Source organism: Gekko japonicus, unplaced genomic scaffold (assembly GCF_001447785.1).
Source record: "Gekko japonicus isolate JY-2015 unplaced genomic scaffold, Gekko_japonicus_V1.1 scaffold428, whole genome shotgun sequence".
Taxonomy (NCBI): Eukaryota; Metazoa; Chordata; class Lepidosauria; order Squamata; family Gekkonidae; genus Gekko; species Gekko japonicus.
In genome coordinates, this window is record NW_015165842.1 from 1,074,096 (window position 1) to 1,092,059 (window position 17,964).

Sequence of the window (17,964 nt, forward strand, 5' to 3'; positions counted from 1 at the left end):
GGTCCCAGTCCCTACCCTTGCTGCTGAATTGCACATTGTATCTATTCTACATATTGGCAAAGAACCACTTTCAGCGGTGTCGAGCTCATTTGTTATGAGGGCTGGATCTGGCATAAATGAGACCTTGTTGGGCCGGGCCATGTGTGTCATAAAAGGTAATGCCAGGTAGCAGAGATATAAACTTTATAAAAGACACAAACACAATTAAAGATTTTTAAAAACTTTAAATAACACATTTTCAGTGAGTTCAACACCTCTGATTAACTCATTCTGCATGCTCAAGGTGTGTATTTCTTCAATGGCAAGTCTCCAGCCCGACCTCCACCCAGTGACACGACACCCCACTTCTGAAACTTAAAAGGAGTTTTCCAGAGTGGGGACTTGAGGGGAAGGGAATCCACCTGCGCATACCCAAGTCCTTAATCACACTTAAAATGGCAACTCTGCCACTAACCTATAAAAATCCAAAATTCAGATAGATCACCTTGAATGAGACTGATTAAATCATTGCAACATGCACCAAAAAGCACTTTGTATTTAAATTTCTGAGAGCATTAAAAACCTTGCAGGCTTTTCTATTTTGTTCCATTTGTAAAAAAATAAAGTTTAGCACAGAATGAGACTACAGACAAACTACAGCAACTGTGCACAGTTTCCCACCAGTTTCTTGGAGGTTGCACGTAAACTGCGATTAACAGATTCCGGCGGTCACGCTCTAATCTTTAGAAAATGGTGGGATTTCAAATCACTTTATAGTTAGGTTGTCTATTCCACTAATGCGCATGCAAGGCAGACAGTTCCTGATGAGACTGAGTGGCTGTTAAAAATAATACTAATCAGCATCTGTCAACAGCACCCAGTAGGGACCAGTGTCGTCTACAACAACCGCATTGGACAAGTTACCCCTGAAATTCTCATTTAAAGAGTGTGGCCCACGAAGGGTCCTTACCTGGTGAAGTCTGTCATTTCCATCATAATCATGCACATTTGTTTTGCCAGAACAATGATGTCATTACCACTGTCATCCCATTTGGACACCTCTGCGTCTAATTTACTCTTTTCTTCCTGGAAACTGGCTACTTGTTCGGCAATTTTTGCTTTCTGCTCTTGAGGGAGCTGAGCCATGATAGCCTGGAATGAAGAGTTGTTCGATGTAATTCCAGCCATTCATCAGCAGGGATTCTTTTCAAGGTGTACTTTGCACCAGACAATCTTATTCATGGAGGCAGGATTAAATTATACCTCAAGGGCTGGCCATTTTCATCCCACTTTGATCTAAAGCTTGTGACTACGTGAATCATGTGGTAACACTGTAAGTAAATACTACTGAGAAATAAAGCCATTGGTAAAAAAGGCTGATTTCTGAAGCAGTGCACTGAGAAAAATTGCCACAAATCCCCCCAAAGATTGGCTTCCTTTCCCTCGTCTCTACTGTAAAGAACAGCAGCTTTCACAGCAAATTATGCACTATTTCGAATTGCTACGGAGTTCACAGAAGAGTTATCATGCAACCCTTCAGGTGTATAAATGAAGTGGACAAGTTTAAACATTTGTTTATTGTATAAAGCCACCTATCATTCAGGGAACCCAACATTTTAAAACAAGAATACATCCTGCATAGGTCAGTGTGTATCATGTTGGTCTGTAAATAACAACACACAGGGGATTCAAGCAAAGATCTTATACTTCCGGGAGTAGCCGAAATGGATGGGTGAGGCTGTAAGTGCCATCCTCGGTTGGTCAAACAATCTTACCGCTAGAGAGGGACTGGTGTGACTATAAAGGTGGTGATGGGAGAGAGGAAATGACTGAAGCTGAGCAGTAGGACATCTGCTCCACAAGTCATGCTATTATCTAAGAGCGTACTTATGATGCAGCTTCTGTTTTGGTTCTTTTTTTAAAAAAACAATAGAGAAGGAAATGGAGACTAGAAAAGGAAGCCCAATATATGGTAAGAAAGTATGTCCCTTCTTTCAAGCCAGGGTTGAAAGCAGTGTCTATAAGCAGATGAGGACTCAATGTTTCAGACTGGGGTGAGAGTACGAAAGGTATAGTAAATATAGGACTGTGGTTTCTCCAGGTTTTAGAAGTAGATAAATGGGTAGACATCTATATTTTAATAATCCTGCGTACAGACTCTTCTGCTTTTTAAAATAAAAAGTAGTCTGCTGGTTTTCCTATGAATTTTGTGTAGGAGTCCAACATTTTAGACGGGTTAAATTAATTTGATAAGCAGTGATCAGAATTGTTTTTCTTACTCTTGCACTTTGGCCAGCAATAAGTTGATCATCTTCAGTCTGAACGCTTGTTCTGCTTCGAACATCAAAGTCTTCTGTCTCAAAGTCCGAGTCATCCAGTTCTTCAGGAGTCTAAAAAAGCAAAATCAGAACACAATTCAAACTTTCAACTAAACAAAACTGGACTTTAGATTTGGAGAAAACATAGTAATCTGTAAAGCCTTGTACAGCATCCACACATTTGTCAACCAATAACCCAAAGGGGATTTTTGGGTTTCCTCAAGCCAGCTCTGGAACATTCTGGTCTTTTACTGTGGAAAAGGCTAGAACAGGACCACAGCACTTAAGAGAAATCTCAGAACACCATTTAACTTTTCAAGCACAGGCAAGAGTTTAAGCAATTATACGTTTTATTCTCATTGTGGTCTATTATAACCACTTTGAGAGTTGGGAAGCTGACAGAAATTCAGCCAAGTAAAATACAGCAACTGCTTTGCTTGGAATTACAGCTGAAGCTGTAGTACAATCAGTTTAGAAACTCTAAAAAAAGAAGAAGAAGACAGTCTCTGTGTATTGTTTTATTAAAGCAGTCATCTCTGATTTAATTACAGTATTGATAGCCGGCTTTTCTGCCCAATCAGAGCCCCCAAAAGGTGGCTAACAATTTTAGAACAACTCTAATAAAATATACCATAAAATCAATTAAAAAACAGAGCTAAAAATACATATATAAAAAACAAGAGAGCAAATTAAAATGTAAGGTAGGACGGAGGGATCATTGAGTGAACACCAGACAACACATCCACGACTGGCAGAAGACAATGACAGAGATAATTGACAGACAGTTGTCTCTGGGGTGATTAGCAGTGGGTAGATCCACCACTCCGCTCAGCAAAGTATGAAGCCTTTCTCCAACTCAACTGGCTCTTCCAGAACAACCACCTAAATTGGAGGAATGCGTCCCAATGTGTCAAGCAGAGTGGCTGGATCCACTACAGTGCTCTATCTTGCTTTTCGTAGGTTCAGAAAAAACATGCAGCTAGCTCTCAGTCATGTCAGTTCTTATCTTCCAGTTACAATCAAAATGCTTGCAAGAGAAAGAACGTTACCGAAGTCAAGCCGAGCCAATAAAGACTGATACGACCATAATCATCACTAACGGAATCCACTTTACAAATTCCATCTCCCTCAGAGAAATATGAGAAAACAAATAAGGTCAACGTTACCTCTCCTACTTAAGGAGAGAATGAACCCCTGGTTCAGAATTCAGAAGCAGCATTAATCCAGAAGCAGCAATTCGGAAACTAACAGCTGACCAGGAAGACGTTCTGGGGTGTCCTGCCCACATCTACATTTATGATCCTACTTATTTACTTCACTTATAGCTCATCTTTCTATCAAAGGGGATCCAAAGTGGCTTAAATTGTTCTCTCCTCTCCTTTTATCATCATCATAGCAGGTAGGTTTGGATGAGAGTCTGTGACTGGCCCAAGATCACCCAGCAAGCTTTAAGGCACAGTGCCCTCCTCTAGCTGCTTTTATCAGGAAACCCTGCTGAATCATTCAGGGACAGGTGCAACACATCAACCTGCTGTGTCATCCAGTGACAGGTGCAGCTCATCGGTGGCCAAAGCAGCCCTTTTGGGGCAATCAGCCCTGATCCTGTGGTGACTCAAGCTCAAAGGCAGAGGTTGAGCGGCGCTGAGCTGTCAGCCACATGCTACGGTGCCAGTCCTGCACCTCTCTTCGGGCCCACCTTCTCCAGCATTCTAAGGGCTCTGGTGACCCTGGGGGGGTGAGCCTGGTGACTGCGGGCTTCTGCTCTGCTTTCTATACTGCCTTTGCACCCAGAGTCCCCAAGGTGGTGAGCACTAAAGCATCAAGACATTAAAGGACTATTTAAAATTGAAGTGTACATAAAATATGTAAACAATTCCACAAAACGTACAGACACACATCACCACCACCACCACCAGGGAAGTGGGCCAGTAACAGTTAACCGGGGAAGTGCCAAACAAAACAAAAAAAGTCTTCACTACAGCCTGACGTCTCTACCCTTCCCATTCAGACCAGCCACCTTGCTTCACTGCTGATGTATTGGGGGGCAGTGGTCACAGGGTGAAAGAAGAGGAGTAGGCGGCAGGAAACCAGTTTCCTTTTTTCCAGCCAGTGCCCCTTCCTGTAGACTAGCCACTGGTGACAAGCACGTCTGTCCCGCTCCAGTCTTGGGCAAACCCTTTTCACGGCTGTGCAGTGATACCCGTACATTTGTGGCAGGGGCACAAACAGATATGAAGCGAGTGTTTTGGCAAAAGAGCTTAGTGCTGTTGAAACCTGGAGTAAAATACATTATGCTTTGTTTTTAGCTGACACTCTGATCATTCTATGGAAAAAAAAAATGTGTCTCTCAAAAGGTCTGTATCTAGACTGGATGTATGGGAGGGATCTAGATCACTCTCTATATGGGAGGGGGGCAACATTAGGAAAACAAATCTCATGCTGAAAACACAAAAAGCAACCCTCAGAGTCCCTGATGAAAATGCCGGACAGTCCACATTCCAGAAAGAAAGTAATGTTGTTATGTCCCAGCAAGTGACATTAATCTTGCAGCCATCTTTTTTTACCCAGAGCCATATTTCAGTGTACGAGAAAGAAGGAAGCACTGAAAGACTGGTCATCAGCTGCTCCGTAGTTAATCTAGGAAGACAGCTTCAGGTATTTCATCGTACCTTGTATTTTTATTATGTACTTGCTTAATTTAAAGCACACGTCAACTGCAGAATATTCTCGGGCTTCATATTTCCAATGTTTAATTTTGTTTTGATGTGGATCCTCTCTACCACTTTAACGATGTGGGCTTTCAACTTCAGATGGAAGAAAAAATAAGAGGCACTTGGATTTTAATGGCCGACTCTTTCATTAAAAATCTGAGTAAACAACTCTACCAAATGCAAACAGAATTATTTGGCTTTTGAGTTTGCTTACTGAAGTGCTAGATCTCATTTTAGGAGGCCGTCTCTTCACTCGGCACTTTCTACTTGCAAGCAGGGTACCTTCTGCTCTCCAACACAAGAGCCATTTAAGTGCCCCTTTATCATCTTTGATGCCTGTCCCTAATTCGTCAGCCCTGAAGTAATTACCATAATATTTATCCCACTCTTTAAGAATCAAAGAAACTTCTGAAAAAAGAAAGGATAAAAAAATGACTTGCATGCTCTCACCAAGAAAGCCCTGCTTAACAACAGGGGCCAGGGAGACCTCGCTCTGTTCTGTGGCCAAATATGTGCATGAAGGAGGAATGTGAGGTCTGAGGAATACCCCTTACCAGGCCCGTAGCCAGGATTTTGTGGCTTGTGGGGCAATTCCCCCCCCCCCGCGGGGCTGAAATTCTCAGTGCAGAAAGGAAAGCAAGAATTTTGAGGATTATGACTCAGCTACTCTTCTCCCTCTTATTCTTCTCAATCTGTCTATTCTACATAGATGTTCTTATGCTAGCCTATTAACCATTTAGCCAATAGAAAGCTGTTACCGGGGCAGATCTCTAAACTGCAAGCTGTCAACCACTTTAGATGACAGTTCTCAGCTGCTGCAAGTTAATTACTTCTGCCAGCCTAAGCAACAATTCTGATAACAGCCGGCAGGTGGGGGTGACGACTTCTAGAGTCAAGAAAGCGAACACTTAGGCAGAAGAACTCTCTCAAAGGAGACCAGTTTCTTGACACAAAGTTAGAAGGGATTCTAGAGGTCACCTACTCCAACCCTTTGCTCAGTGCATTAGTCAACTACAGCAACCCACTCTGCTTAAAGGAGTGCACACCTTTAAAAAATGTTTTTAAATGATTATAAAAAGCATTTACAGGAGAAATTCTTGTGGGGCCTGCCCCTTGCAGATCTTAAGAGAGTCTGAACAGGGGAAAAAGGATATCCCAGGTCTACTCTGCCAAGGTATTTATGGCTTTATAGCACCTTAAACTGGGCTAGACAACCAACAACAACTCGGTATCATTCAAAGTCTCATGATACCTTTTCTGCATTCCCATAACAGAATGAGGCAACATTCTATACAACAGCTGCAACTTCTACGCATTCAAGGACAGCCCCAATTGAAATACACTGTAGTAGTCAATCCTTGGAGATGGAAGAACAGATGAACTGCTTTACCTCTGAGATACTGCAGAATGCCTGCAGATGTTAGGGAATAATTCCTTCAAGAATTTTTAAATAAGTGTCCAGACTTGTAATACTTGGCGAAACACTATCTGTCCACAAAGCTCTATATTAAAAATCAGCAGTATTAAGGGGTAATTGCTCAACTTAATGCTTCTGTGTTGGGGGAGGGAGGCACGGAAATTGCTATAAAAGCCTTTCAAGGTTCACGGTAACTGTTCCTTACCATTGCGCTAAGGGGCCTTTACAGGGCATCTTTACTGGGGGGAGGCGGCAGACAACTGGTAGAGAGTCTCTGCCAACTTCTCAACACTCTGTGCTGCAATGCAGATTCCATGGCTCTTTTCTATTTGTAAGAGAATCTATGAGGAAGAACTAAGGAACCTCAATTTCACATCCTTGCATAACTACTAAGGGAAGGCAACTGGTAAGCTGCTTGCTTCCTTCAGTTTTACTGCCAGCAGACAGAATCTCAGCTTATGCCTGCTCTCTGTCCTCACACCATTAGTATTCTACAGCAGCATGAAAACAGTGGACATGCACAGTTCAGTCCTGTTCCTCCCTTTGGGATGGAGGTGGAGGAGGAATATGAGTTAGCTCATTTACAGTGGTGGTAATGTTAAGAAATCATATTTGTCTGCATGACTGGGACTTCCCCCAGGTGCGCAGAAGCCTTCTTGCCCTTGTGCCTGGCGTTGTTCTCTTACTTCCATCAGCCACCTCAACATTAGAGGGTAAACGAAGGAACTCAGTAAAAGGTTGCAAATTGTTTTTAGTTTGCTCCTTACATACCTCTCAATTCATGCTGAGCTGAATTTATGGAGCAAATGCGGAGCGAGCTAAACACCACAGCTCTTCACTTCACAGGCCTGATTTCCTGAGCTTGTGGATCTTAGGGCCTATACTGCTGTTTCCCCAGTGGAGAAACTGCAGGATGTGGCTCTTAAAACCCTCAGATTCAGCCCCAGAAAAACTCCTGCATTGGGCTTGGACTGGAAAGTAGGAAGGAACTTGCTCTTTATCTACCCACTGTCTTCTGATTTTTAGGACTTCAAAATGCTATGTCACAACTTCCCACCACACTAACAGAAACTCAGAACCAATGCTCCCTGTAAGCTGTGAAGTCTTGTGAGCAAAAATTCTACTTTATGAGCTACTGGCATTAAAGTTGTGGGTGAGCAATTTGGCTACTGCATAAATTAAGCTTGCTCTGGAGTCATCCTTCCTGAGCTAAGAAAAAAATGTGTGAGCCAAAAACTAAGAATATGTGAGCTAGCTCACACTAAGCTTAAAGGGAGCACTGCTCAGAACCCCCAGGGGCCTGCTGATTTGAAGACTAGGCCTTGGATTCAAATCCTCAGTCTTCAGGTTAGCCGGTGTCTGGGGGTGATTGGCGGGGGTGGAAAGAGGGTTAAGTAACCTCATAAGCAAATTTGTTACGCTTGAATGAAAGCAAGTGTCTTGGGGCTGTCCCTCCTTTTGGACGTGAGAAGAACAAGGTAAGCAGAACCTTTCCTCTCCTCTGCTGATGTGTGCTGCTTTCACGACTGGCATGGGAGACAAGCACTTCTCTTTCTGAAGGAGCGACAGCGACGCAACCATGGACAGAAGTATGGACTAATGAGCTCTATCTGATACAATAATCATAAGCCCCACGGCTTGTGGAGATGTGTGCATGGATTCATTATTTAGTGTTGTGTGCCTTTTAATAAAACATGTATTTTTTTTTAAAAAAAGAGAATGCAGTCTCCAGCAAGTAGAGGCTTGCTCACTTACTCTAATCATTAATACAGCTTTTCTGATGTCACGAATTCCATCATACACCAACCGAGAAGCATCAATAAATTCATTTTCATCCATTGGCTGAGCAGGGTCGGAACTCAGCGCCTCCACAGCAGCTTCTACTTGTTCAGTAAAACGTGGCATCACTGAGGAACACACAGAACACACAAAAATTCTTGAAACCAGAATGCAACGATGAATTTTTCAGCAAGGCAAGAGACTAGATCCTGTTGCCTCATACACAGAAACCAACCAAAAACATTAATCTGCCTCGTGTATTCAATCCATGTGCTCCTCTTATTAGAATGAAAGAATCATTAATGTACGTTATGCCCAAATATGCTGTAGCTTATATATACTACAGACGGCTTCTCTGCAGAAAGAATACAGGAATTTGAGGCAGGCGGTACAAGTCATCTTTATTTACCTATTGGTAACACCGCCATTTAATGGTGTAATCAATGCTGTGTTCAATAAAAGTAAAAACCTATCAATGTGCTGCTGGCCAATTTTGGCAAATTGGCCATAGATTGCTTAAGAATCTTCTGCAGGTTGCGCCACATATAATCCACTGCTGCAGGGACAGTGGGCAGTGGCACAATTACCTTGTGGAATGGACGAGGGTAGGTCTTTTCTGTGCAAAGTTCTGCTTAATGTTCCCTAAGGACACTGGAACCAAGTACTGATTACAACCTTTTAAAAATGTTCATGCAGCACACTAGCACACTTTGTATACCTAAAAATGCAATTAAATTAATGACATCCTAGACAATACTATGGCCTCTGCACAAAGATGCCTCAGTGTGTTCTTATAAGATGAAGCTTACAACGGACACAAACACAGCACTTGAGCTGAATACAGCAGTCAATACCAACAACAAATTATTCTGAACTAGGGTATTGATTTTATGATTAATTCAACTTAATTCAAGGTCAGAGTGAACTAAGTGCCCACTGTGGTTTTCTGTGAAGACCGAATGGTGAAGCAGACCTTTCTAACATGCCTTTACATTATGTTGATAAATAACTGGCGGCTGGCTGGCATTTGATAGTTTGACAGTGCAGGCACACTTCAAGGCCAGAGAAATAGAAGTGTGCATTAAAATGCACACTTTTTAATGCACCTTTTAAAGCCCCAGTTCACCCTTGTCCATGCCTTTGTACTTCTAGATAAAGAAAACTGTTCTAATAGAACACTTGTTACATCCTGTCTCCACAAGTCTGTCACTTCCTGATGACTCTATTTTCTGTATTTTGAATGGAGCACACGGACATGAGATTAAGGCTACATTAAAGCCAACTCTCAAGCAGATATTCCAGGGAAATGCACTGAATGTAAGGGGACTCACCTCGACACTAATACACCCAAAACACACAGAAAAGTTCTGTATGTCTACAGTACCTAATGATATAGATGCCATACCAAATACCTATGCAGAATGGCATTTTAAAAGGCTAAAACTAAAAAACTGGATGAAACAGCTTACCTGTGTTTGACAGCAGTTTTGTTGCTTCTAGAACCTTTTCTGTGTAGACTCCGGGTTCATAATTATCCATTTCAGAAGTGACAACATGAATTACCCTGGCTGCACGGCCACGAATTGCGCCGGCAGTGCGATCTAAGCCATCAACATCTTTTTCTTGAAGAGCAATGACACACTTGTTTACATCTTCCAGAATATGATTCTCTGGTGGTAAAAGAAGGAATTTAGAAAGTAACATTTTACCCTGATGTCTACATCAATATGAGCATGCTTTAAATACACTTCTTTGAAGCATTAATATAATAAAAATGGTTAAGGCTGTCAAAAGCCACACACACTCGATGTCATGCAATGAACACAAACCCAATTGACTAGAGAGATCCCATTCATAAAAAAATCCCTTTACTTCCATTTTTCAGCTACAGATGAATGTAACCATCTACTGGGTTTTAAGTCTTTTATATGTTGTGGGTATAAAAATATGACCATACACCAGTCAATGTTACGAAATGTTTTACAGATCAATCTGGCAACTGAGGGCTGCAGTCCAATCGAATCTTTGAACACAGGCTTAATAACTATTTGATCAGAACAGAACACGTCTTGCTGCACTTGTCCCACTGAACCCAAGGAGCTTTGAAGAGGGAGATGCTCCAGTTTATAATGATAACGTGTCCCTATTCTTCAGGTAGCTTTGACAGTTTCATGCTTTACTGTACTATATTTTTCCAGAACAAAGTGTGAGTCCAGTTGGCACCTTTAAGACCAACAAAGTTTTATTCAAAGTTTAAAGCTTTCGTGTGCAAGCACACTGAATCTCTTCGAGCTCCACTTTTCCAGGTACTTCAATGTGACAGTGAAGGTGTTAGGTTGGAAGAGTTATGCTTTTAATGTAAAACTTAGATTTTTTATTACAGGAAACATGTTCCCATCCTGTTTTCTATGGTTTGGTACGCACTTCTAATATTTTTTGTTCATATCTTATTAAAACATTTATACCCCCACCTATCCCTTGATGATCAGGGCAACTTACAACTCCAAAAACAAAAAACCCAGACAAAACAAAAACACAGTAAGCCTCACCAAAATGCCTGAAGTTTAAACACCATTAAATGCAAACAGAACAACTTTATAGTGCATTCTGAAAACTTCTAAAGTTGGGTGTTCCCCTCACGACACATTCTTTACAAGAAAAGGCTATTTTGAAATTGTCTAATGAAAGCCAGGAATGTACTCCAGGCAGACATCGGAAGCATCCCAAGATCTCTCTCCCTTCGCAAATGCTGTTTTGTGGATAACTGATTTTTAAGGCACGATTAGCTATATATAATATACCAGGGAGCAAGTTTAGTTAAAAAAACAACAACAAAGCAGCCAACCAATCTAAGGAGATTAGAAGAGCTGCCCACATGCGTTGTCAACGTAAAAACCCACAGGACGCAACACAACCCAAGTTAGCCCTGGGCAGCTGTCACGTCTGCCGCTTGTCAACAGAACACTTTTGCAAGCTGGATACAGCATGAAAGCCTATGTTGCCTACCTAATTTCACAAGGTCTCTATATAATTACGAGGACTTTAGCCAAACATTTTGCAGTTCAATCCAATGAATGAACCCCTGTAGCTAGAGCTCATCTCTTTGAGAACCGGGGCACCGAGGACTTGGTCCTACAAAGTTTCCAGCATGTGTACCGCAACAAACTCTTCCTGTAGCTAAACTACGTGAGAGATTCTTTCAGCCTCGCTTTTCCATTGGTTGTCAGCTCCCTCTAGGGCTGCCAAGCCGTGGCGGGGGATCCGTGCGTCTTCACAGGATCCCTGCCGCGGGGGACAGCGATACGCGTTGCACCGCTGTCGCCAGGATATGACGCTACGCGTCGCTCTGGCAAAGGGACTCCAAACAGCCCCGTTGCCAGAGTGACGTGTAGCGTCACATCCTGGCGACAGCGGCGCAACGCATATCGCTGTCCCCCGCGGCAGGGATCCTGTGAAGACGCACAGATCCCCCGCCGTGGCTTGGCAGCCCTAGCTCCCTCTCTTCTTTCAAGACTTCTGGGGAGAATTCTTGACCACTGCTGCCACAATAAAGGAACTTGTCGAGGGTCTTCAAACAAGAAGCCAGTGGAACTAAACAAACTGTGCTGTGAATTGTATGTGCAGCAGAGTGCTTGGCTATGGAGAGAGGAGAGGGAAAGGGGAGATCTCCTGCCAACATGTAGCATTATGGTGCCTCAATGACTTCCCCTTCCTCAACGGCTCCTGTGCTCATAATATACGGAAAGCAGTAGCAAAAAGCAGCCAGACAGCACGCGTTGCAGTAAGCTGCAGTGTCACAATGACAACAGAAGGCGAGAGACATCCAGAGTGCAAGCATGCACATCACAGGGATCCACAGGTACTTTTGCCACACACAAAAAACGTATGTCATCGCTCAAAGCATGGCATGTTGTATGCAAACAGGTGCTGAAAGTTAGGTCCATGCCCCCCCGGTATGAGAATTTCCACACAGGGGAAAAGTTAACTGTGCATAAAGTGGCCCCTAGACAGCTGGCACTCTCTCCCCAGTTCTCTCTTGCAGCACACGCCTGTGTGCAATTACGCTCAGAGCCTCCTGGCCATGCGTAAAAAATTACTACACTTCTGTTGACAGTTCTCAACACTGACAACTTGCTAGGAAACTCAGAGCATCCATAGCAAAAAAACCCAACAACACACAAGCCACCCTACAAGGTTTCCTAAATATAGCGATCTATCATTAACTGGGAATGAAATGAAGAGAATTCTTGCTCAGAGTATTTTTAGCAAAGAATAGTCCCCAGTTAAGCATAACATTAAATCTTAATGAAGCACCAGGTTTAGGCCACTGCGGGATGACTACTGGGCTAAAGGAACACACATAGCAATGGGCAACAGAATGGGACTGAAGCCAAAGGTGACCTAGTCAAACTCTGGGGCTCCAATAAGTGAGGTGACCGGGGTTCTGCACGGGGCAAGAACGTGAGCTTCTGCCATTGCTGATTCTTCTGAGGACGAGGCCACAACACCTTCCTTGCCATTATCTGCTCCAAAGTACATGCAGTAGCCAGGCACTTTAAAGACAGAAAACAGAGCCCTTGGCTGCAGGCTATAGAATCAAATACATAATTCAAGACACTGTGTGCAAGGAAACAACATGCAAATTAAAGTTTGGCAGAAGCCGGATCTACTATTCATTTATCCAAAACAATTTGTGTCAGCAAATAAGCCAAACAGTATAAATAGATTTGCTTCCTAAGAATCTACAGGAAAAGCATTTGTACATCAAAAGTTAACTTGTTTTACAATATCACCCATCACAGACAACCATAATGAGCCTCACCAAATTGCGGCATGGATACAGAATGCAAAAAAGAAATTAATGACATGGAGTGTCATTGCTTGAGGTTAGTTGCTGAAGAGGTATTGTTCTGGGGACACCATGAATGCTGACAAATGGGAGAAATGAATTTGCCCAGCCACGGCAGTGTCAATGGCCTTATAACCCTGGCTGTTCCCTAATGTGAAGTTAACTGTAGGTGAGGACAAAGTGTGAAAGCTTTTACAGCGCAACAGGTTGTGGGCTAAAAGCTCTCACAACTACATGTTCCAAGAAATGTCTACCCTCAGGGCCTCATTAACTTCAGCTGACTGGAGTATCTTATTGTAAAGTAAGATAGATACAAATGAATGTATCTACCCCTGCTCTGCATCTATTAGAGACTTTCACTGTCCACATATCTGACAAAATAGGCTCTTTTGTCATCTTCTGGGAGGGGAACAGTGGTCACTGGCAATGCTCCCTCTAAGCCGTGGAGTCTTGTGAGCAAAAACCCTGCTTTGTGAGCTCCTGGCATTAAAGTTGTGAGCGAGTGATTTGGCTGCTGCATGAATTAGTTTCCCCTGGAGCCATCCCTCCTGAGCAAAGACAAAAATGTGTGAGCCAGAGGCTAAAAAACTGTGAGCTAGCTCACCCTAACTCAGCTTAGGGGGAACACTGGTCACTGGGGGTGTGTGTGGGATGTATTTGTCAATTTCCTGCACCATGCAGGGGGTTGGACTAGATGACCCTGGAGGTACCTTCCAACTCTATGATTCCACAAAAAACTCATGCTACATTCCTGCAGGAAGACGGGACACCAGTACCACTGCTGTTTAATAACTAATAAAGCTAGACTTGGAAGAATCATTGCCAACCATAGCCCCTTACCTGATACTGCCAGGAAGTCATCAATGGAAGTGATGTCATCCACTGCATCTGTCAGCACACGGACTTGCTTTTCCCACTGCTCTTTAAACATCTCCATGTTTTCTTGAGCTAGTTTGCTTTGTGGCTTGGCAGCCAAAGCTAATGCTGCATTAATTACCTGTAATGCAAGACAAGGTTCTTAATTTTTATCAGTGAATTTTCAGATTTGCATTTTTATGGAACTGAGAAGACAATTAATTAGCAAAGCTTAAGGCAGAAGAAGAGTGGATGGCCAAATGTCCCCATGGCAAGATTCAAGCTCGGGGTTTACTAACTGCAGCACCATTTTTTGCTACATCAGCTCTCAGTAAAAAAAAAAAAAAAAAAAGGAAGAGACCAGGCTTTTTTTTTTCATTCTTAATCCGAAGACAATTTAATGTTCTGCCTTCCAACCCACCCCCACTGATCCGGTCACAGCATTGTACAAGACCAATAGATGCAAGTTTCCCTTCTTTCACAGAAGACAAAAGCACGGGACTGATGCACAGCTTCATTTGCCTGTTAATTTACCTGAGGACAGAGTGCTTCAAGCTGGCTTGCTGACATGTGAACTAATTTCACACCTTCTTCGTTATTTGAGATGGAACAGGCCAAGTTGGCAACCTATGCATAAAAGGAAAGGAGTTTTAGGAAAGTAAACCTGTTTGAACTTAGCTTCTGGAATCAAAATGCCATTTTGTACATTTATTTGCTTCTAATAGTCTTTCACAAGGGAACTAATGCAGTTTACTTCTCTCTTCCAATAAGCAACATCAGTTCTCAGGGACACAGAATTAAAAAGAATAATTTATTTGGGGAACAGGCTTAAAGCTCTCATTTATTATAATTAAGTGGTCGCCTCCAAACAAATAGCCAAAGGCGCTGTTAGCAACACTCCACTGAGCAGAATTTCCCCCCCTTACATATATGTAATGCTGGGTGTACGTTTGTAAAACGCAGCTGTTAAAGAAGCTGATCACCATCTGACAGCGAAATCACTGTCAGTCCTTGCCTGAAAGTCATCACAACACTACTTCTCATGTGCAAGCCAGTTCACTGGGCTAATCTAAACAGAACACACACACAGAGCTAAAACTGCATCCAGAACCTCCAGTCTACTGCTTCACTTAACCATTTGGCCTCTCAAAAGCATAGCCTGGTGTGGGAACATCCTCCACTCATGTGCAAGCCGTTTTTGTGCATCCAACAATTCTACAAAACACATCACGTCGCTGCCAACTGGTGCAGAAAAAAAAATGACAACTGGACGTTTCTAGAGATTTGCTGGGAGCCTTGCACTGTTAGCTAGAGACAAGTCCTTCCATTTGCTTTCTGGGAGCGTAATGAAAGGGCACACAAAGCAATGTTATTTTTAAGTGAAAGTGTTCTATATTTTGGAACTTGTTCTGAGAAGAGAAATTCTAAAATGGTTTATAGTTATTAACTGACAGGTGAATGACAGCTTGTTATTTAAAGCCTACATTTGAGCATAGAAATACGTAAAATCAGTACAAAAAGACAAGAACGCTGTGTTCTATCCTAGAGCAGGCGGCGGGGTGGGGGGGAATGCCTCCTTTCTGTAACAGTTTCCCAAATGATGTCAAAACTGTGGTCAGTAAACTAAGGTGGTTTTTGTAAAGATTTCTCTTGTCTATAAGAATAAGGAATGTTCTTCACTGCCTTCTTGAAAAGCAAGGGGCAGGAGCTCAGCGTTCCATTATTTTTGCTGCGGAGGCTCCTGGCTTTCTAGCTTAACCTGTGCTTAGCCCAAGAAATCAATACTGCTTTTAAACGTCTTTTGACATGCATATTCCTGTTTGTATGCCCTCAGAAGCATCACACCGTACAGCTAGGATATGAGCCTTGCTATGCAGGGAAGGGTGGGCTATAAATTGAACATAATAAATAAATTGAACATAATTTTTCCAGTGATGGGAATATATCTGGGACTGTTCCCAGTTGATAGCTATGCGGGTCATAAATAATTTTAATGTTAAGGTGGCGCAAGTGGTTAAGACGCTGAACTGCAGGCTGTGGAAGGTCGGTAGTTCAGCAGTTCGAGATCCGAGTTGCCCCATGACGGAGTGAGTCCCCGTCTCTAGTTCCAGCTCCTGCCAACCTAGCAGTTCGAAAGCAAGAAATTGCAAGTAGATAAATAGGTGCCACTTCAGTGGGAAGGTAACAGCACTCTGTGCACCTTGGTGTTTAGTCATGCCGGCCACATGACCACGGAAACGTCTTCGGACAGTGCTGGCTCTTCGGCTTTGAAACGGAGATGAGCACCGCAACCCTAGAGTTGGATTTGACTGGCTTTCGAGCAAGGGAATCTTTACTTTTACTGTACATATGTACATTCATTTAAGTTTACTTGAAGAAAGGTGTTAATAAACACTATCACCTGAACATCTGTCACCAGCACCATTAACAACTGCTAAAACAGACAGGTCTGCAAATCTAAAATCAAGGTTTGTTAAATAAAGGTTAAAATATACCAGCCCACAGAATGATAATTTAATGGTAACTTTTTTAAAAAAAGAAGAGCAAAGTGGACCTAAAGAACAGAAATCTGACATGTTAATGGTGTTTCACTTGTTGTCTGCCTTTTTTAATCATGAGGTCAAAAAGATCCAAGAAATACGTACAACATTTTTCTTTACTTCTATTTGAATGGAAGTTTTGTTAAACTTTTTAGACATCTGATTAACAAAGATTACTATTTTAATTTATTTAAGCCAACTCTGCACTGGAAAAGGAAAGGTAAATACTAATGTTTAAGAATCCTGTTACATGGAATTGCTTGAAAATTGAGGGTTACAGTTAAGTGATAAAACCTTCACAGTCGACCGTCCTATTTGAGCAGATGCACTTAAGGAAGGACAGCAGCTTCTCAAATACAGAAACCATGTTCTTCAAACATAAAAATGTAATTTAGCTAATGACGTGTCACAACAGGTGAAAGGAAAGAAGGTGGGAAAAGTTTTAAAACCCCACCAGAGAGCCCAAGTATGAGATAAATGGTAAAGTGCTGGTTCTTACCTATAAAGCCCTATATGGCCAGGGTCCAACCTACCTGAGGGACCGCCTTTCCCCACATAACCTGCACAACGTAAAGAAGACCCAATAAGCCGTCGCCATTGGGCATAAATATCATGGGAGTACCACCTGGAACTGTGTTGATTCTATCCTGTACGTATGAGATTAGTACCGTATTTTTCGGACCATAAGACGCACCTGACCTTAAGACGCACCTAGTTTTTAAAGGAGGAAAACAGGGAAAAAAATATTCTGAACCTTTGGTCCATAAGACGCACTCACTTTTCCTCCCACTTTTTTTGGAAGAAAAAGTGAGTCTTATGGTCCAAAAAATACGGTAATTGACTGAGCACCATTGTTTTAAGTGTTGGATGTTTTTATTATGTTTTATATGTTTTTAATTATGGCACGGCTAATTACCCTGCCCTTGTTAGCCGCCCTGAGCCCACTGGGGAGGGCGGGATATAAATGTGAAAAATAAATAAATAAATAAAGATTACCAGAAGTGAATGTATGTTTTCATGAAAACGAAAAGGTTTCATCTCTAATTCAGCAGATGATGCAACTGGCTCCCTTCCTCTCCCCCCAGGATTTGGCTACAGTGACCCACGCAGTGGTCGCTTCCAGGCTTGATTACTGCAACTTGCTGTACGTGGCGCTTGCCCTTGTGGCTGATCTGAAAACTCCAGCTAGTGCAAAATGCGGCGGCACGCCTGCTGATTGCTGAGGCATGCCTGCTGACTGTGTCGCCTGTGCGGGCACACATTTGGCCAGCGTCACGGCAACTGCACTGGCTACCGATTGAGTACTGGATTCATTTCAAGGTATTGGTGCTGACCTTTAAAGCCCTGTGCAGCCTGGAACTGACATATCCGAGGGACCACCTCTCCCCAGATGTGCCCCGGAAAGTCTTGAGCTCTGCCGATCAAGACCTATGAAGAAAAGTTAACGCGCTTGGGGCTCTTTAGCTTGGAGAAATGATGGCTGAGGGGTGACATGATTGAGGTTTATAAGATTACA

General features: G+C 42.6%; 1 protein-coding gene across 1 annotated transcript in view; it reads right to left on the bottom strand.

Annotated features, from left to right (window-relative positions):
- The window catches only part of CTNNA1 (catenin alpha 1), an 80,270-nt gene that overhangs the window by 10,315 nt on the left and 51,991 nt on the right, over positions 1-17,964 (bottom strand). The window contains 6 exon segments of the mRNA XM_015411021.1: positions 950-1,131; positions 2,259-2,369; positions 8,181-8,332; positions 9,674-9,874; positions 13,894-14,050; positions 14,443-14,535. Coding sequence (XP_015266507.1) covers positions 950-1,131; positions 2,259-2,369; positions 8,181-8,332; positions 9,674-9,874; positions 13,894-14,050; positions 14,443-14,535 — 896 coding nt within the window.